This window comes from Chelmon rostratus, chromosome 12 (assembly GCF_017976325.1).
Source record: "Chelmon rostratus isolate fCheRos1 chromosome 12, fCheRos1.pri, whole genome shotgun sequence".
Lineage (NCBI taxonomy): Eukaryota > Metazoa > Chordata > Actinopteri > Chaetodontiformes > Chaetodontidae > Chelmon > Chelmon rostratus.
The window spans coordinates 22,238,317-22,260,051 of NC_055669.1; the positions used below are offsets into that span (position 1 = coordinate 22,238,317).

The window sequence follows — 21,735 nt, forward strand, 5'->3', positions numbered from 1 at the left end:
CAGCATTAAATAAATGCAAAGTGATCTTAAGTAGCCTATATTTAGGCCAACATTAACCATGAAGCTTATAGCTACCAGCTTCATTTGGCTGACACAGAACATGGTACCAATCTGAGTAAAACCCGCATCAACGTATCAACACCATGTGTTGAATTTGAGATTACATGAGAAGTATAGTTCGTAAACCAGCAGAGCTGAGAAGTTGAAATGGTTAGCATAGCTAAAAGTACGGATAAACAGTTTAAAAGTCATGGATAAAAGGTTGAAACAGTTAATGTCATGGATTAACAGTTCAAATAGTTAGCATTATCCTAATTTTAGCTCAAAGTAATAGACAAACCATTCAGCTAGCTAAAAGTAAGAGCTAGTTTGCTAAATGTAATGGATCAACAGTTCAAACAGTTTGCTAAAGCTAACGGATAGACTGTAGAGTTAGCTAAAAGTAATGGATAGTTCAAACAGTTGGCTAAACGTAATGGATCAACAGTTCAAACAGTTAACGTTATCCCAGTTTTAGCTAAAAGTAATGCATAAACCATTGGATAAAAGTAATATATAAACTGTTCAAACAATTAGGTAAAAGTAATAGAAAAACAGTTCAGTTAGCTAATAGATAATGGTTAGAACAAAGATTTCTGAGGTAAACATTTGAAATAGTTGGCTAAATGTTCTGGACATAGGGTGAAAGGCTAGTTGGCTAAGTGTAATGGAACCACAAGAGTTAAATGAGATCGTTAAATAAATTCTGTAGTTTAAGTAGGCTAGCTGAGATAACCTCACACCGTCCAGTTAAATGGAACAGTTGTAAGAGATAAATAAGCTAAGAAATGTGCTAACACTAACAGATAAATGGTTTAAATAGTAAACTAAGAGTCACAGCTAAACAGTTTTAATACATGCTTTACTGGTAAAACTCATGGTTAAATGTGGAAAAGGCCCAGCTTTTGCCACTGCAAGTAGTAGTAAAATGCTAGTACTAATACAAACTTGACCAAACTTACAACTGAATCAATAACTTGTTGTAAGATAACATCAAGTTCATAAGTTTAAACATAGCATACTGAAAGCATGACGGCAGTGTTAGTCAAGGGGCGCTTGTGCTTGTCTGATTGGGGGTTACATCACACAGAAAAGGTTGGGATACGCCGGTGCACACGTCCAAACCCAATACGGTGCAGATGCAGAACAAAAGCAGCATACAAACTAAAGAAAAAGAGAACTGCTCCACACGGTGAATATAGCAAGCTCCCAAAATACCTCTGATGCAACAGTTTGACCTTCAAGATCTTCGTCAGGCAGATTTACTTCAAAACATTGCATCACTGAATTACAGGATTTCCAACATGAATATTTGAAGGGTTTTTTTCCCAAATAAATAATAAAAAAAAGAGTAACACGAAAGATGAAATAACTCAAGTTAGCTGCTTCATACATCATCATGTCTTTATTTGTGTGTAAACAAACTCTGAAAAGAGCATCAGCCAGGTTCTTGATTATTGGCATTAACATGATTGATTTCTTTTGCAGTCATGGATAAAACATGATCACTCCACTGCAAAAAAAGGTCTCATTACACAAGTCATGTCATCTTAAATTCTGTCCTACAATCTTTTTTTCTAACTTGTTTCCAACAAAGTCTTAGAAATGACTGCACTCGCTGGAACTCGAAACTGGCAGATCATTGCATTGATTTCAAAAAAGGAAAAAAACAATTGCCCTTGGTCCAGTCTTGAAGAATGATATAATCTCACTCTATAACAGACTTTTTTTTGACAATAAATAAGTTTCTAGGACTTGATGAATGACTTATTTTTTAAATTGGCCTTTTTTGCAGCGTGGATAATAAATAACATGACACCATATGAACTGTCTGCGACCTCAGTTCAGTCTAGCAAGGTAACGTCATTTCATCTTACTTGGTGTATGCAGTGTTTCTCACTACTGTATAAGGTGCTGGGGGTGTGTGTGTGTGTGTGTGTGTGTGTATGTGTGAGAGAGAGAGAGAGAGAGAGAGAGAGAGAGAGAGAGAGAGAGAGAGAGAGAGAGAGAGAGAGAGAGAGAGAGAGAGAGAGAGAGAGAGAGAGAGAGAGAGAGAGAGAGAGAGAGAGAGAGGTATGTCATTGCTTGGGAATGTGATTCGGTCATAATGTTTTGTTGGTGCGAGTATGTTGATGTGTTTGTGTTTAAGATTCGGACACGACCGGGTGTCCGGAGGCTTATTAGGTTAGTAGTTCATCAAATGATTAAATACGTAACAGGTGAAGAGCTGCAAAAATAACCTTCTTAAAAACAACAAATAAAACGTCCGCAGCAATCACAGCATTAGTGTTAAGCTCGGAGTGCAACATAATTGGCTTAGTCACTTCCATTGTACAGAAACGACAAATATATTTACAATCAAAACAAAAATACGTTATTCAAAACAAAAAATGTTACCACATTCAGAACCACAGACGAGTCATTGTGGGACTTACACTGAGTGAGAATGTAATGTACGTAGTGTGTGTTTGTGTTCGTGTTACTGACCTATTCAGACTGACTGCTTTGTGTGGTAGGTAGAGCTTTCCTCTTTTACAAATATTCCACTGGCCTTATGGTGAAGAACCATCTGGAACCAACCAATAAGAAAAGCTCAAGACCAGCCCTCATCGTCAAAGACAAAAACTGAACATATCGTCTCCATGAATGGTCCCAAAGAGTTGAGCAATATGGTGCTTTTGTGCCAATTACAGTCAGTCTGAGCTCTGACGAGCTTAGTTGTACAGCGCATGCCAAAGTTGCAGGCTTGCCATCAGGAGCTATAAAAGCCCGAAGCACTGTATTTTATTTAGGCTCATGTTGTTTTGCTTTCACAGATTGCACCTCTGCTAGCACAGACAGGCCTGAAGACTCGGCTCTCGGTCCTCTCCCAAGACAAACATGTGCAGTTTGTATGAATGAAGACTTACAACAGAAAGCATTTCCAAAACACACCTTATACTCACTGGGTTATAAGGAGCCAGATATAGATGTTGCCAATGGCTCGATATGTTTTGTTTCATATTTTGGTCTGTTTCAGAAAGCTAAGCAGAAAAACACCAACCAAGGTCAGAGCAAATAAGGCAGGATTATTATTATAAGCCTCATTTTGCTGTTTATGATATGTCAATTGGAGATGGATGTCGGCATTTAGGTATTCTGGGAAAATAAATAATAAAAAGATAGAGAGTTTTGAAAAGTAAACCTTTTGGCTGTAGTTAGGAGGAAAGAAAAAAAGCTGTAGATGTCACGCTCTTGTGGGACCAGAAAAAAAATATCCATATTTTCATGCAAAGTGGCATGCGTGTCACTTTTTCTCCGCTGAAACAAGGACAACGGTTTGGAGAAAATCTGTTTACGGGTCTGTCTTTGAAAAGAGAGGCTGGGATGTTTTCGACAAACTGGTTTCTGAGCTGTTGAAACTCTAAAAGAGCACCTTCCTTTTGTTGTGCTGGTATGCATTCATGTGGCTCTATATGTGTGTGTGTGTGTGTGTGTTAGTCTGAGTGTGTGTGTTGAATCCTTCTATCACACCTCCTTTTAAGGCTTTCAAGCTGCTTTGGATCAAAGTCAGTCCCAGGGGATAATTCAGCATAAACACTGAGTTCAGAAACATCATAGCCTACCTTCACATACTGCTGAATTTAATTTTTCAGACACATCTCAACACCTACTTGATCTTCTGATTCACAAAAGGAGGCTGATGTCCCTCCAGCCGATCATCTTCTACTGGCATCGATTTGTTAGCTTCATCTGACTTCATCGCCGCTTTTACAAAATAATTTGCTTCTGAGTTTAAAAAATGTTAAACGCTCAAATACTAAACCTAATGTCAAATTAGGATTGAAGGAGGAGTGTCCCCCTAAACGAAAACAAGGGCAATATTCACATCTAAGACTTAACTTTAAGCCCTCGTCTTAGAAGTTGCCAGAGTGCAACAGATGTGCCACAGACTAAATCCAAAAATGTATAAACAGCGCAGGGGGAAAGAGAGGAAGAAAAATCATTATGTTAAAATGAACCCCACACTGGCCACAAGATTAGAACAGATAAACAGTACATCAGGCTATAGGCATCATCATAATTACCGATAGATATATAGCAGTCGCAGCCGCCGCCATCCAGTTTTAGAAACACGTTTGACTAAAAGGGAAGGGACAGGAGGAGGAGGAGGAGAACCTTTTCTTTCTGGAGTTGGATTTAAATAAATATTCTGTTTTTTTGTGGTGTTTTTTTTCTTTAAAGCCATCTTTCCTCCTGCCTGGCGGGTTGGGAAGAGGGTACGGCATTGTCGGAAGGGGGCTCTATGTGAAGTTCTGGAGGGGCTGGCTGACCCTCATGCAGGCCCAGTAGAAAGCCCGAGCCAGGGTGACGAGAACCAGGAGCAGCAGCACAGCCCACGAGGCGTAGATCCCCTGGTAGGTCTGAGCCTTCACCCACGTTCCAGCCTGCGGAGAGAAAGAGGAAGTTTCAGAATATCGGATGTCGCTAAAAAGGCCTTTTAAGGGAATTATATGCACATTCTGTGTGTGTTATGGTGATTATAATGAGCCGGCTCGAGTCCAATCAGGCTGAATGCAAGGAACCAGAGAGCTAAATTGGGCTTGAAAATGTTCTATGCATTTATTATGTGACCCATTTATGTTGTCGCAAACTGTGCAATATTCCAGCCAAGTATCCAGTGATTTTTACGGTTAAAAGATGAACCGGTCTGTTTTTTACGAAAGCATTAGAGCAGTTCTTCACCAAACACTGATCTCTCTTGTCAGGCTTTTTCATGCAAAACAGACTAAAACCTTCAGTGTATTTTATTTATCCCCAGTCCACGGTTAATCCACCTGCACCCGACTGATGCGGTGAGGCTGAATCTTTCTGTTTGAAATGCCCAAAATTTCATGGGAGAGCACATATTCAATAGTCAGAAGTGACTGAGGGGTAAGAGAGGAAATAGCTTTCCCATCAAGTATTAAGTGTGCAGCTGCTCAGAAGAAAATTATTTAATGAAGATGGCAAAAGTGACTTTGAGAGAACCCACAGGGATTTTCAGAGGAAATATGAATTCCTGTTTCAAAGTCACAACAGTAGAGCAAAGCTAATGTGGGCATAAAAAGTCTGAAGATCCTATTCCTGCTTTGACAGCCCGAGATCTCCTGGATGATATACACCCCTGGCTCAGTTGATTAATGTTACCTAAAATGAACCATCATGTTGAAGTCCAGGACCAGACATCCAGTTCAGGGCGTGCATGACAGCAGGTTTGTTTCTCTAACCATGAGGTGATCACAAACAGCTGAAAAATGTTAAAAACGTGCTTAAAGGAAACATATCCCCCAGCCTGGAACGAATTCCCTCTCTCTTTTGTAAATGAACCAGTCAGGTTTTAATGATGGAGGCTGCTCTCAGGGACCTTAACATTTCAGCTGGCATCTCTCAGCTCCTGCTGCTGAGTCCGGGGCACACCACAGCTCCAGAGCAGCTATTACAGCTATTATGGTGATGAATCTCCTTTCACTACCTTCAATTCTAAACTACCTTCAAGTCCTGTTAAACCACTGCTTCCTTATTCCTAATTAATTGCAGTCTGGAACCCAAGTTTGATCCTTCACTTGTCTCGGCTTGCTGCCGATAAAGTTTATTGACGCAATGTTGAGATTAAACTGTCAGAACCTTTGCTCTTGTGCCATTCTTAGAATTAAACAACCATTTTACTAAGCACAACGTGATATCATGTTGGGACATTTATTGCCACTACACCTGCATTATGCAATGCATTCAATACAGCATATTCATTGTCTGCACGTTGCTTACTGTTCTCCATGCTGGCAGGCACGTATGCGTCCTGTGTTCAGTGTGTCTATACTGTGAGGTGCCATTTCATGCTCATCTTGCACCCTCTGCTGTTTATGAAGCAGAATGTATCAGCTGTCGAGTTCTTTCTATGTGTCCGTGTTTATTTTTAGACGCCTGCTAACCATTTATTTTCTAAAGATTGTCGATGAAGTTGTGATCTATGATTGCGAGATTATTCCGATGTTGCATTTTAACCATTTAAATAAGAGCAAGGACAAAAAACAGAAAAGAAAAGATAAAAAGCAAGTCTTGCATGGCTTCATGCACACACAATATAAGCGTAAAATAAGAAACAGAAGCTCAAAACTAGGGAGGCATTATATAATCTTGTCTGCTATTCAGAGGGCGTTGAAGCTGCTGTTGCGACCTGAACACTGCTTACAGTTAAACTAGGCTGTGTGTGTGTGCTACATCTCACTGACAAATAGAGGCCTGTCACCTCATGTCTGCAGAGCGGCGGTGAGGTGCACACCCTCCATGTTAAACAAGCGACAACAACAACAGAGATTGTAATCGCGCCGCTTCTTCTTACTAGTGTTGTTTTTTTTCTGCAACTGAAAGGTTTTCACATTCTAAACTAAAAAGGGAGGATAGATTTAGAAAAGATGAGACAATAGTTCGGCTATGTGTTCTGTTATTATCAGTCTGCTGAAAACAACCACCAGCGACTGATAATCTCTTATGAACACTGAAGGGTTCCTCCATCTCTTGGATGTTAGTAAGGGGTCCGGTGGCGTCCACTCACCATCAAGCCAGCGGTGGAGATGCTGAATAGCAAGCAGAGTAGAAAACACCACAAGCTCCGCCTCCGGGGATACCTCTGACCAATGGAGGAGCTGCAGGACCAACCGAGGAGAGAAGTACAAAGTTAATGAAATTAAATACAACACAATGATATGACGTGTAATGTGTTCATGGTGTAAGCCTCTTTCACAGCAGGAACGTGTCACAGTGGGATTACTCATAACATTGACGATGGCTCCATTCTATTCACGTTTTCAGCAAACCATGACAGTGTGACAGTAAGCCAGTGAGCACAATACCAATACCCTGAAACTGAGGCAGCTAAATGGAATGAAGCCATTCCCTAAATTCCATTCCCATTTCCTACTGCGACCTGTCAAAACATAGTCTGTAAAAAAAAACTATTAGCAACAACAAAAACTATTATTAACAATAGGTATGAGAGTTAAAAATTAATTTGGCATCTTTTTAAAGCACAGAAATTACTCCAGGAATATAACTGTAGTTTGTATATTTTGGGGATATATACACTCTTGCTGGAAGTGCAGGGCTGAAACAACACATGAGGCATGATGGTGCCTACAGAAATTCAACTTCAAGCAGCATCTGTCCAGGTTCAACCCAGCATCTGGAGCCGTGTGAAATCTGACAAGTTTAGGTCTGATGACTGAAGGTCTTTATAAAGACTGTCATGGCACACTGTGTTTTAAATAAAATATAACAGATACACTGGTAGAGCTCTTTTCAGCACCATGTGAAGTAAAATAGTGGAAAAAGAAACAATGCTGCTGTGTGTGCGTGACAGATTGAAGAAACATGCATAAAAGGCCAGAAATCACACACAGACTGTAGCATCAAACTGTAACATCACAGATTTCCCATGCTTGAAATAATAATTGAGATTGGCATCTCAAGAATTGACACAGGATCATATCTGGTTATGCCTGCTAATTCCCATGCCATGACCTTTGCTCGCCATGTTAAGAAGCTCGTGGGGATACTCATATAAGAATGTGGTCAGCAGCAAAGTTCAAGGTAAATCCCGAGGTCCTAAATCTCACAGATCAGAAAACCCATGATGTTATGAAACACATGTTAGCACTCTGAGGCTGGTGAGGAAAATGTTTTGCAGCATTTCAGGTCAGAGACAGTCACACAAACTGGATGTCCTGTCCTTCAGAGAGACCCTGAAGCCACTACCTACTCACTCTTTGAAGGTTTCACTGAGTTAAAGCTTCAGCTAGATGCCTGAGGCCGTAAATCTGCACTGTAAAAGTACAGTGAGAATGAGGCGATGTAATGGATTAAGATGCTCAGAGCTACTTACACTTTCCTGCAGTGTGGGCACCTGGCCAGCGTCCGGTCTGTGAACTCTGTCCACTGGAATGAAGAAGAGAAAGACACGTGTCATTCAGCTTCAGCTAAAAACCAACATGCCTCTTTGTCAAATCATCAGTTATGGTGAAGACAAACCTTGTAAGAACCAGTGTAGAAAAGGGCAACATAAAATTGTCTCTAACATTGCTCACAATAGAAAAATTAAGGCAGACCTAAAATTATATTTGATAAAAAAAAAAAAACAATAAGGTAAGTAAGGCTGTACAGGAAATACAGAGAAAAGTGCAAATATGTGAAGGTGTTAGAGGTGCAGAGTCCTTCAATGCTTACTTATGATGTGTTCGCATTTGGAATTAGAGATTTATTTGACGTGTTTATTGCGGCCACAGTGTTTTTATATTAGTGACCTGATCGGAGGAGTTGGAATGACTGATGGAGGAGATGTGAAGGGCCCTGTTTGATGAGGGGTGTTTGCCATCGAACTGACTGGGTGTACAGATCAAACCTGCATATTACAGTAACACAACTGACTAATAGAGTAATTGTCTTCAAACGCCTTCAAAATGCAAGAAAAAAATGCCCATGACATTCCCTGACTTTTTTTTCTGGCCAACAATCCAAAACACAAAATATATCAAACTTCCAATGATAGTATAGAAAATGGAGAAAAGCAACACTCCTCACATTTGAGCTAATGTTTAGCATTTTTGCTTGATAAATCACTTAAATGATCTATTGTTGCACTGATGGGGCTTGTTCTTTGACTGCGAGTAAATGCCTCGTGGAGGCAACGCACAACTTAATGATAAATTCCTTGTCGAATTACAGATGGTCTTTAAATTGGACCGCGGATTTAAATACGCCTGCTGCTGCACGGATTGATGACATATTTTAAGAAATTTAACACAACCATCGCAGCTCTTGCCAACAGGCGCTGCATGCCGTCCAAAAAATGAGAAAGAAAAATAGTCTTCTGTTCATGGTGTAGACATTTATTCCCTCCCTAACACTGGGGTGGGATACATTTGTAAACCATGCAGAGCAGAATGCATTGTGCATGCTGTACATTCTTCTTGTTCTGAGAAAACACTCTGTATGGGAAGCACAGGGAACATTATCACCAGATCTGTGACAAAAGGATCACTGCAACGCCACCCAGGGCACAGATTTGTATTTTCTTTCAGCCACCCTGTCTTTTAAACAGGTAGGAAAGGTCCGGCTGAATGCTAAACACCCTGAACCATCTATCTGACCTCTTTTTATAACTCCATTCTTCTCTTTCTCGGCATCTGCCACCCTCCTCTCTACCGCCATATATCCAAAACATCTTTACCTGTCCCACACATTGTTAAAGAGCAGTAAGTTAAAATTTTACTTCCCCTCTACCAAAAAATGGCCCGAATATTTCAGCAGAGAGTTGATAGGGTTATTGATCCACACCAGTAACTCAACATTTACTTGGTCTGGTGCTAAGATGTTTTGGCTTTTCAATAATTCACTTTTCTGGCGGTGCTGCAGTACACTTCACAACAGACACCTCGCAGGCCTACTGAAACTGTCACAAGGTATTTCTGCTAAAGATCATATAAGATTAACGTGAAAGCCAATAAAGAAAATGCCAAAGCAGTTTTCTCATTCAGCTGTTCTGCGTAGTAATGCATCACCTCCTAGCAAACATCTTTATTGGCTCTTGGCTCTCTATAGGGAAGGTGAACTTATTGGTTGTGTCTTATTCAGATATATGTCAGTCAGAGAGAGCGAAGAGGTGGGGCCCTGTGCCAGAGACTTCAGAAACAGTGGTTGTACTGACGTTCCAATTCCTACTGATTATCATAGAGGCTGATAAGGTCAATCAATTAATATATCTTTAAATAAAGCCTGCTAATACCACCAATGTAAGTGTCAAATTCTTATTTTTTTTTATTTTTTAAACCTATGCTCAGAAAATCATTTTCTGTTAGATTTTATGACAGGAATCCTGTGACATTTAACGTACATGTACAGTAGGTTAAGACAACACTCAATAGGTAATTATAAGGTAAAATTGAGCTCAAAGTCCTCCAACTAGCTTTTGGAACTTGAGTTGGCTCAGGTATCATCATGTGACTTTGCCATGTGATGACACCTTGGCCAGCGCCGTTAGCTGGATGATGACTAAAGATGTGATCGAGCTCCAAAAGCTAAGACGTAGACCTTTGAGCTCAGACTGCTTTGTCACATGTACTGTAACAAAATGTGAAACTTTCACAATTACAGAGAGTATAGAGAGTTTGGTACCAGGAAGGTGTTGCTGCAGTGTCCACAGGAGACGCGGGCTCCGGCTGGCTGGGGGTCAGGACTAGCCGGACCAGGATGAACTGGACCCAGATTAATTATCCTCTTACTAGAAAGACACAGATGCAAAAAGTCAACATTCACATCACAAATGACTCAAGATATTATTTAGTGTAGTAGTTAATAATCACTGCCTCATGTTGTGAGTTAACAACAGTTCCACCTTGTGGGATCTGCAGGCAGCCCTCCTGTTAACACCATCAGTGTTTTCCTACAACCAACTTCCCCAGACAACTACAGCAGCTCAGAATCACTGATCAGAGAGCAGCACAGAGATGTGCCTGGTTTAGTCAGCATGTCTGGTTTGAATGCAAAACAGTGACAGTGGAGGTAAACTCCCAATTTAATGCAGGAAAAGTGGCCTATGAGGAATATATACAAACTTTTAGCATCACTTTAATAAAATACATAACCTTTGGTCAGTTGTAATAAAACCAGAAATGTTAAGAGTAACACGCAGAATCCCACAAGCCAACGATGAAAGTTAAAGTTCTGCCAACAAATGTCAGCATCTCTTCCAATTTTAAGCATATCTGTGATTCAAAATTCAAAGTGCAGAGAAAGTATTTTCAAAGAAAGTTAAACTGGAACTCATTTGTCAAAACAAATTACTGGTTAGCGGGTAAGTTGTGGAATATTTTTTAAATATATAAGGACATTTCATTAGGTTTGAAAAACAAATTCATTTTTCGCCTAGTGCATTCATGACAAACTGTAAAATATTTTAACATGGAAACCTAAATTAGCCCTCAGTCATTCCTTATGATGTGCACTGAAGCTGACAGGTGAATTATGTGTTTCAGATCTTTATGACAAGAGATTTTATGATGTATAGTTGAAATTTATACACATTTAGCAGCAGAGAATTTTAAAAAAAACAAGCTAAAAATGTTTCTCTTGCACATTTTATGCCTCAGGCATAAACAAGGAATCTTATCTGTCTTACCAATTACACTAGGCTGCAGCAGCATGATGTTCAGATGAGCTGCCAAAGCCGAACATTTTCAGTGACTGACATCAGCCTTGTGTTTTTTTTTACAACACATTCACATCTGTTTGACCTGTAAAGTGTTTTATGACTTCTTGTTTAGCTAATTTCCTGACAGAAGGCAACTGAAACTTTCCTTTCCCAAACCAGTAATGTTTTCTTCATGGACTGGGAAATCAAAAATGCCACACAAGAGACACTGACTATAACTCATGTGCTCATTCTGCTGTCCGCTATTATAATATGAATAAATCTGCTAAGTGTGGATTTGGTTAACTCTCAGAAGAGGCTGTATAATCAAAGCAGTTTCAACTTGATTGAAAATGAAACCTCAACATAATGCCCATTCCTGAATAAAATCTGGCCCAACACAGCACATGCTGTACACCACCCATACATACACCCCTCTTATAATACGTTGATATGCTGAAGTAAAACACATGGTGTAGCTGTTCTAATGAGGCTGTTATTTCCTGATCTGGCTCGCTAGGCACTGTATGTAAAATGCACTGGGAGCACAGCCTTAATTGAGGACTGCTGCTCCCACTACACCTTGTTTCCTCTGCTTCACTTCTCTCTCACACTGACACACAGTGTACCTGCAGTCTCACAGACACACACACACTTGGAGACAATTCCTCACCAATATGGCCGGGGACAGGCGATCCTCTGGGAAGTGACTTTGCAGATAAGCAGACAGTTGCAGGGGCAGCGAACGTACTTCTTCCCTGCTGGGGCATTCTTAATGGGCTGCAGAGGGAGACAGAGACACGCAGGAGGAAGAGATATGAAGACAGTAGAACAACGCATTAGAATAGGAGAAGATAACAAGCCAATTATTCTTGATGGGCGAGAATTAACCAATACGACATGGGACAGGAGTATTCTGGGAGATATTGGAAGCGGCTGTAATGCAGTCGCAGGTAAGGGACCAAGGAATGACATTCATAATACATCATGATACTGCTGGCACTTCATTGCCCCTAACAGTTCAGGAGGTGTTGTTGGTGTTGAAACATCAGCATAGCAGCAAGCACTCACAGTTTGCAATCACAAACACACATACGTTGGAAAGAACAGTAAAGGCCTTGTAGAGGTCTTCTGCAAAGCAACAGGTATATCAAGTACTGCTTCTAACTTTAATATCAATGTAGAGGGAGATACAGATAAAGGCTTCAAAAACGTTTAGGTCACAGACTTGCAAATCACAAGATTTGGTCCCATGTTGTAGGCTCCTACAGTATATCAGAAGATTTTTGTTGCTGTATTTAGAATTTACATGAGATAAACATACAGTAACGTCTCGACACAAGTGGGTTGCTTTGAACCAAAATCCTCCAATTATATTCTTTTATAGTACATGCTGTATGCTGTGGGTGTATTCGTTTAACTACCAAGTATATGTCATGTTGGTGCAGCCCACTTTGTGTCATCTCACTCGGTCACATAATACTGCAGGCTAACATCAGCTGTGCCTGAGCTCACACAGAGAATGGAAACTTTAATCTGTGCTTCACACAAGTACAACTATACAAATCACACAGCTTCCTCTGGGCTCGATAGAACACCCTGCTGTCTGTCCTGCTGATGGCTCTCTCCGCTGCATCATTAAACTCCGACTAACCAGATCAGATTGAGCCCTGCGACTTTTCCGGCTCTGTTATCAATTTCACTTACAACAGATGTGGGAGTGAAGTTCGCATCTGCACTGTAGGGAGAGGAGGTAATGATAGGGAGCAAAAATTAATACTACAAGTAATCATTATACGGTGGATTGACAATTTTCAGTCACCTTTAGTCATCTAAGCTGCCATATAAAATGTGTGAGTGCTAGCATTTATAATACTTGTACTGCAGCCCTGAAGTAAAGCCGTCATGAAGGTTATAATGTCCAGTCGTTGTTCGAACAGTTTCAGAGAAGTGCTGGTTCAACTGTGTGGTCACTTTAGAGGCTGCAGTTTATGCTGCTGCTTAAATCTATTCCATTATACTGACAGGTGTTTCTATTATTCAGCCTCTTTTATAACAAAATCTATGACTCTAAACAAAACAGTGTGCAGTTACAGGAAACTAACCTTTCCATGACATAAACATATGCTGTTCTTTGTGATTAAATAAGTTGCGCTACTTTGTATCGGACGTCTCAATATATAATCATTTCCGTTTCGCTGTGGCTGAGCTGCTCTGATTATAACCATTAACCACAGTAAAGACAGTTTTCGCATAACGTAAATCTGCTGCAGTGAAAATAACCATTTATACTGTTGACTTGCAACTACTTGTATCGATTATCATCCCACCTCAACTGTCTGGGTTAGATGAAACTGTTACAAACAACACGTCTAATTTATCAGACTAATTAACAATGGGAGACTAACACAAAGAAGAATGTCCCATTAACACCACGAAAGACGCTGTAGATCGAACCTAGTTAATAATAATTGCTGTCCCACAGACATTACAGTTACATATTTTGCCTCCTGTCCACATCCCTGTATAAGTCTTTGGATTTGAGCCGACACTTGGGTCATAACACAAATAACAATAACACAAATTTCAGTCTAAAAGCAACCTCATCTGTGTTTTTGTAAGTCTGTGGCCAACAATCTATATTTGCACACCATGTGCATATCTCTCTACATCTACATATGTTCCTTTCATCTGTAAATTGCTCACTGGCCAACTACTACATCTGGGAACATTTCATATTTTCTCTTCCATCTGTACACCGATTCGCATAGCCAGTCATGCACACTCATGGAGACCCTTCAACCTGAGAATCTGACAGTGATGGTAGTTGAAATTATATGCTGCATTATCTTCAGCACAACTCTCCAATTGTATCAATTATTTAGATAATTTTCTCTGTGGGACCTGCTTCCACAAAGAGATATGAATGAATAACTAGATTTACCTGCACATGCTCAGTTTTTCATAAATCAGGTATGCTGCAGTGCAGCTGTGCATCTGGTTATTTGTTGCGTCTTGCCACACCTGACCAGTAACAGTGCATTCTTTAGTTAGAGGTAGCAAATGGAAAACTTCAGCGTATCACTGAAAATAAGTGCAACGCCTGTGTAATTTAAACATAAACGTCAAGATGATGTCGAGCTGACAGGTATCTACTACCTTTTGGTTGTTGATGGTGCTTGAGTTTCTCAACACTTGGACTACTTTTTTGGAACACCATTTTCTCTTTTTCTTCCTGATTTTTCCATCAGCATTTCACTCAGTGTTGGTCAGAAAATCTGACATTTTGTTCAAGAAAAAAAAAAAACCCATAATGATGAACAGGCCATACAAACTTACAGGTGACTTGTTTACAGTACGTGACTTGTCATACTGAATTATTATTACATCTTATGGCATGGGTAAATCAAAATCTAATTAATTTTTTCATCAGAACTGTATTGTCTTCTTCTGTTCTTCTTAGTGGTTAGCATTAGCATTAGCTAAATGGTAGCATCGGTACTGGCCACTACCTGGAGCATCTCCTAAACAGGCCTGGGTCAGTTGAACATGGCAGTGCTGTTTGGATTGTGTAGGAGCAGTGTGAACTGGCACTAGGGGGGGGTGACTCTGGGACGCCGGAGTTCACCGCCTAGCCTCCTGGAGGTGTAGTGGGACTTAGTAGGTGAAATACTGTTGAAGGGAGGTATCCACCTGATGACCCTCAGAGACGTGTTAGGAATCACTGCTCTTTGGCATGTATAGAGGCAGATTAGAGCTCCAAGGTTCTTCACTGAGAATGAATCTTCTTTTTGAGCACAAGTATCTTGTGTTTAAATTAACTGCCACTGGCATAAATAAATCAGACAACTACATGCGTTTTAAGTCCATCTTGTCGAATTAATGGACCTGCAAAGAGTATAGAAAACATTTGTTCAGTGTAGCATGACCACAAAACTGTGACTGGACTTCATGTCATCAAAGAAGACCTAACATTAAGGAGCCATAATGGTTTAGAAGATGAACGAGTGGGAACTGTTAAGCTTTTTGGTACGCTACTTACAGTATACCACTTGTACAATAAGTCTCACTGTGATTGATTGGGGCCCATACAACTTCGAATGATATCACACTCACCTGACCAACCAAGCAGATTAAATTACCAAAGTAAGAAAAGCTCCCAGTACTGGATGAACCAAATTACACCAGTTAGGAGGTTACGTGTCCTTGGATCTCCTAGAAAAAAAACTTTCTTCATGCCTTTATGCCATGAGGTTAACCAGTTGTTTCCCTGCAAATCCAACTATGTGGGTAGTGATCAGAGTGGAGACTTACACAGACTTCCCATCTTCAGAAACTAATTTATACATGTTTTCATAATGTTTACATACTATATTCTAGAGGGGGGATACCCAACACCAGCCCATTGGGACCCGACTGGTTGGTCCAGGTTTGAACAAAAATTCAGAAATGATGTTCGGGTTGGGTTTGATGATGTTGGCTGGCCTTGCCTGCTTGACATGGTGCAACACATTTCATTTGAATTTGAATTTAACCTGTAACTGCTGATGACATTGCATGAAGAGCGTGTGTGTGTTAAAACAATCTATCTATAGACTATATAAAACAACGCTTTTGCACAGTCATTAACAAGGTGCCTACACATGAGTAATCAGGGTAAATAGGCAAGCAGTAACCATGGTAACAACAATTGCATGACACGGTAACACGAAGTCAGTGCTTCATCTTACATAAACATTAACATGCATTAACTGCGTTGGGTCTGGGTCTGGTTTGGACATAAAAAAACAGATTTCCTGTTGGAAACATGCAGGCTGAGTTGCAGTCCACTATATACTGTACATTTAAAGAGTTAGTTCAACAAAAACGTTTCACAGGTACCACTCTCTACTACAGTACGTTTTCATGGGGATAATGGGGACTGCCCAAACTGTTCTCTGTGGATTATTTAGAGTAATGAGCAGAAGGATTCATTCTGGAAAGAGATGCTGTTGAATTTTCATTGCTTTGAGCACCAAAAACAAAATGACGTTCACCTCCACTGTCTTGCGGTGGAGGCAGAAGTCTTAGAAACACATCTCTCAAAACGTAGCTTCAATAAAACCAAAACATCTGTGTGGATAGACATCACGAGAGGTTTTTGCGATTTGTGTGGGACTACCCTTTAAGAAGAGGATGTTGGTCAAGTATGTGTGCTACATGTGGTAATACAGATTCGTCCAGAAACCTACCGTAGCTTCATTGCAGACCCCGCACTTCACCACATGCTGGTGGGTCTTTCCCTCCACAGAGATCAGGCTCTGACACACCCTGCAGGTGATAACAGGGGCGCTGCCACTCTCTGGAGAGGTGAGAGGGGAGTAGGGCGGAGGGTCCTCCCCTAGGAGCACCGAGGGCTGAGTCGGGCTGGGGAACGGAGGGAAGTCTGCATGGAGAGTGAGACAAGGAAGGGAGAGGATAAGAATGACGAATACAAAAGTAGTGCGACCAGTGGCAAATTAATGAATTGTTGAGGGAACACAGTCACAAGAGTTGTGCAATGGGTTGGAAAAAAAAAAGGCGCCACAACTCCCATGACAAGTAACCTCTTACGTTATGATTAACAAGATAATAAGATTTGGTCTCGAGTTCAACTGAAAGGAGCTTTAGAAGAAAAATGCTCCTGGAATGTGGAGCAGGGTTAGCTTCAACAAATAAGAGCCTAAGTATTTGTGTGTGAACGAGACAGAAGTGAGAGAAATAATGAGTTATTAAATGGGACAGTTTTCATCTGGAGGTCAGATGCTCTACATGTCTAACAAGCAGGGTGAATGAGTGGCGAAGTGCTTACAGCTGGTTGATAGTGCTTAGAGCTGGTTGTGGGAGCAAAACACAATTAGGAGCCGTATCGCATGCCTTTTCCAATAAGGGATTTAGACACAGTCCCTCCCTTAGTGAGCTGCGATTGGTCGCAGCTCTATCTGGCAGCATACCTCAGCAGCCGCCGTAATGGCTTCCTTCTATGTCAATCAAATCAGGTGTTCCTCAGATGCTATCTAGCTAAGCGGTACAATTATCTTGCTTGCGAGTGCAGTGCGCATTCAGTTGTTGAAGTACATGCAACAATTAGTGTTAGGTAACGTAAATTAAGTATATATTTGTGATAATACTACTGAGTTGCAAGCTTGAAGCTTTGCGGTTGGTTTGCCGGTGCTAAGCAGAGCTAGCTGCCAAGCTAATATAACGGTTGCTAGGTTAACTTGTTAGCACAATGCTGATTCCCCTTGGTCTCTGCTTCACGTCATGATTGCTAAACAGCATATGTCACCCGTCAAGAGATGCTTACAAAGAAACACTCTGGGAGCTTATATTATATCCTGCACAAACGCTGTCACGACAGGCTGATTCTTTGTCACTGCCACAGCTGAGCTAGCAGGCTAACCAGAATGCTCAGTCAGTAGAGGCTAATGTAAGCTAGGCTAACTCAGGCTAGAGTCGGGTGGAGGAGAGCACCATGGATACTCACTCTGTGGTTTGTTGGGCACACCGTAGGGCGCTGCACCGGGAGACACCCCGCCGTTACCGCTGCCAAGAGCACCATCTCCCAGATCTGATAGCAACGGGGACCTCTCGCCGTCCGCCATACCGAGAGTGAGGCGTGGGGAGAGAGTTGGAGCGTGAATGCAGACCTCTACGGTGTTGTATTGTTGTGTCGGAAATGCAGGCGTCACATGATCACACCACCGCTGCTGCGGTAACGATGCTCGGAGGTGTGGCACTGCACACCCAGGGATGTCCCTGACACACGACATAGGTGTTAGTCATATTTAGTGTAGGCCTGTCAGTGAAATATGTCTTAATGACTTTCCAACAACACTGACCTATCTGTGTTACTTTTGAACTGTAATGTAGTGGCGATAAACAACTTTCACCTCAACCCTTAAAATGTAGCTTTTTTGCATGAACTTTAACATCCAGGCTTCCAAGCGGTCCAGTTTTTCCTCATCACACTGGGCAGCTTTCCTGGAGCAGTTACAGACAAGGCTTCTTAAACAGCTTTTCTGCTTTCTCTAATGTTAGGTGTTGCTGGCCTGAAACAATTAAAATGTGAATGATGTACTTTTAAAGAGGCTATAAACTATCAGTTCAGATTTTCTCAGTCTTCCTTAATACAATGCTTGCACGCCCTTATGTATATTGAAAGAGTTTTTGGTGACTTCAATCATTCCAAAAATGACAATCCAATCCATTTGTCAACCACAGCAGCTTGCCTCAAATTGCCCACTGAAAGGTCGACATAAGTATTTTTTAATTCATTTTAATTTGTGCTGTCTGTACAGGCCCTGAAACGATCTCTTCCTTGTGAGCGACTACAGTGTAATAGATGTAGTGCAAAATCCACAGCCTTCTTTTGTGAAAAAATGCTGTCCAAAGTTCAGCCGACGCTAATGAGGCCTCAGTGGTCTGAGGGCCAAATTAAGTGGGCTTCTTCCCAAAGAAAAGGAATAATCACAGTCACCACTGAGTATTGTATTAAGACAGACTTGAAACCATTTGAAAGTACCCTTTAAAATATACTTTTTCCCTTAAATGCTCACTATTTTAGGTATCAGTTTACTATAGCTATATAGCTGCTATTACATGCATTATGATTATGCCATGCATAACAAACGTATCAGCCTAAAATTATGTGTTTACTATCTTCAACTGTCTGTGGTTTTACAATAATGAAGAAATCACACAATAAGACAAAATATTTATTAGAAATAAGTGTATTTTAATACTCATAGAATCAGAGGGGGCAGATGTAAAAATGGTCATAAATCAACATTCACAGGGCGCAAAATGACAGATAACAAACAGGTTATGCGTATGCTTATATTTCTCTAACCATCTCCATCTTTGACCCATAAACAGTGTGCGTCATCTCCTCTGTACACTGGTTTCAGATCTTTGTCTTTTGAATACTTTGAACTGTTGTCATACTGTCTTATTGCATGTGAATAAAATCCAATGGGCGTTTCATTAGTAGAGTCACTTCCAGTTCCTCCCTCTCACTGAAGAACTGAGCCTTTCCCTGGTGGCTGTGGATCGGATGTGGGAGATGAAGACCCAGTTTACTAAAGAGAGGAGAGAACACACAGAGAGAGAGATGGTGGGAGAACAAGGGAGAGATTGTGTATGTGATGGAGGAGCAGATAAAGAGTGGTGTGAAACAGCACACAAAGCTCAGATCATGATGTGAACCTCTGATTAAAAGGAAATGTCTGGAAATGGAGCTTTTGGTCTGAGCTGCTGCTGCCCTGTCTTGTGGGGATTCAAAATGAAAGAGAACATTTTCAAAGCATCCCTTACTATTTTGGCGTCCGCAGATCAAGGAACTTTTCTTTTACATCCAGGACCACATCTGTTGCTTTAGTGTCTGGCAGTTTGATTTTCACCTAAAAGAAAAAGTCAGCATCTTTAATATTGCACACTGTGTGCATGTAAATCTTCACTTTTATTCAACAAGAATACAAATGTTCCACTTGTATTTTATTATCCAAGTTGTGTCATTTTCTGACTATTGTTAATATACATTGCCTTTTCATTTCAACATCTGTAAAAGTAGTGAAATTTCTTTCTCTCTGATTTTGTGTCCCTGATCACATCTCTGTACGTTTCAATTTTCACCATTAAAAAAAAGTATATTGAGTGAGGTGTAAAAATCCTGTGGTAGGCGATAAATTACCAGCATGGCTTCACAGCACATGGAGGATGGGTCCTTTCCATTCAAGCCCAAGAACAGATCCTCTGTCCCCACACTCTGCTTCAGGATTATTTCATACCTGAACACAAAGGTTACACACACACTTAAGCAGGGATACATAAAAATCAATAAAGTTAATTAATTAATCTGTTAAAACTATTTTGACATCACATTAGACAGGAGACCAGATTAATACAGAAAACAACAATGAACAGAAAGAAGCAGGCAGTAGTGAGTGTCAGCTGAGATCAATGGAGAGTGGAAAATGTGGTATCCAATTATGATAAATACTTTTTCTAAAGGCAGTCTCTCCCTCCCCTGTACTTTTATAAAAAATACATAGCACAATTGTTAATAATTAGAAACATGTGAGTTAAACCCTTACACGGATCAGAGTGACTTTTTTTCTGTTTTAAAGCTCAAATAAAGTCAAGAAGAGAGGATGAGGGCATTTTGAGCTCGGGGAAGGATCTCAGTGAATGGGAGGGGGAAAGTATTAAAGAGGAGATGTCTGCTTTTCCCAGTGTTTCACTCATTTATACACCAGTGGACCCTCTGGTGTGTGAATGTGTCTGCCCTGTGGTCTTACTCAGGCTGTGGCCGCGGGTCAGCAAGATCATCATACTGGGAGCCATCAGCAACCTCTTCCTCGCTCCAGATGTCTTTGCTGTTCTTCTTCACATAGGCGGTTGATGCTAAGTAAACAGCAACACAGGTGCAAATTCTGTTTGTACCTTTCGTCGGGCCACCTGATTTACTATAATGACTTCGGAGTTATATGCAGGAAATACAAAACATTACCTTCTTTATCTTTTTTGGGTGGGGGGCCAATGTGTCCAGGATCCAGTCGTGCACCAGCTGTCACATTCTGTTGAGATTAACTGATGTTATTTTAAGACAACAGTGAGGTTAGGCCTTAGTTAAATAAGCACTAATGGTGTCCAGTCATTAAATCTGCACTCATTATGAGGCAATTATACACAATAAATAAGTGATAAAAACCAATATAAACAAATGATTAAATTCGCAAGATTTTCAGAAAAACATTAACATTACTCTGTGAATCTTCCTTTAAGGTTCGTAATATATATTTGAGACCTGTAGAGCACTAACATATACCATAGTATTAAGGTTAAGTGACTTAAATGACCAGTTTAAATGTGGGCAGGGAGTTCACCTCTGACTGTACAGTATCTTACTTTACACTCTTCATCATCATCCTCCTCCTGCTGGGGTGACAACAAGGCAGACAGAGCCTGCAGGTTCTGAACAGATGAAACTCCGAGACACTCCATTCAGAAAAACACAAATTTACGCCTTTTTACTACCCCTAAAAAAACAACAAAAACAAGTTCAAGAAGTCCGCCCTCGAAACGGCAGCAGGTAGAAACTGACCGAGTAAAAACTAGCGTTAGCATGAATATGTAAGTGTAGCCACAGCTAATCGAACTTATGGACTGTTGCCGTTGACGCTTTTCGTTTCCCTGGAGACGACCAGGCTGCCATGGGAACCAGTGACGTCATATACGGAAAAAAACGCCGCAAAAAATGATTAAGTGATAAATGAAAACTACAGAGGCAGATAGTTTGTAAAAGTCAGCGAGATATTTAAGACTGAGTGTACTAAGCACAGGCTCAGTAATAACCCGGCAAAACAACAACAACAACATGTAGTAAGTCTAATAAATCACCCAGTGAACAATTAATATGCTAAAACAATTGAATGAACATAGTATTACTGCGCATGGACTTGTGGAATTGTAAA

General features: G+C 40.7%; 2 protein-coding genes across 2 annotated transcripts; both read right to left on the reverse strand.

Moving 5' to 3' along the window:
- Positions 1–1,429: 1,429 nt before the first annotated feature.
- pip4p1a (phosphatidylinositol-4,5-bisphosphate 4-phosphatase 1a) lies at positions 1,430–17,928 on the reverse strand. The gene is made up of 7 exons (XM_041949321.1): positions 17,748–17,928; positions 16,474–16,667; positions 11,916–12,022; positions 10,228–10,333; positions 7,940–7,992; positions 6,614–6,704; positions 1,430–4,466 (listed from the first exon to the last, which is right to left on the reverse strand). The coding sequence occupies exons 1-7, from the start codon at positions 17,863–17,865 to the stop codon at positions 4,323–4,325; spliced, it is 813 nt and encodes a 270-aa protein (XP_041805255.1). The 5' UTR covers positions 17,866–17,928; the 3' UTR covers positions 1,430–4,322.
- A 1,283-nt stretch (positions 17,929–19,211) lies between these two features.
- dnaaf6 (dynein axonemal assembly factor 6) lies at positions 19,212–21,293 on the reverse strand. Its single transcript, XM_041949177.1, has 6 exons — positions 21,170–21,293; positions 20,772–20,838; positions 20,560–20,665; positions 19,953–20,049; positions 19,577–19,662; positions 19,212–19,341 (listed from the first exon to the last, which is right to left on the reverse strand). The coding sequence occupies exons 1-6, from the start codon at positions 21,263–21,265 to the stop codon at positions 19,212–19,214; spliced, it is 582 nt and encodes a 193-aa protein (XP_041805111.1). The 5' UTR covers positions 21,266–21,293.
- Between the last annotated feature and the right edge of the window lie 442 nt (positions 21,294–21,735).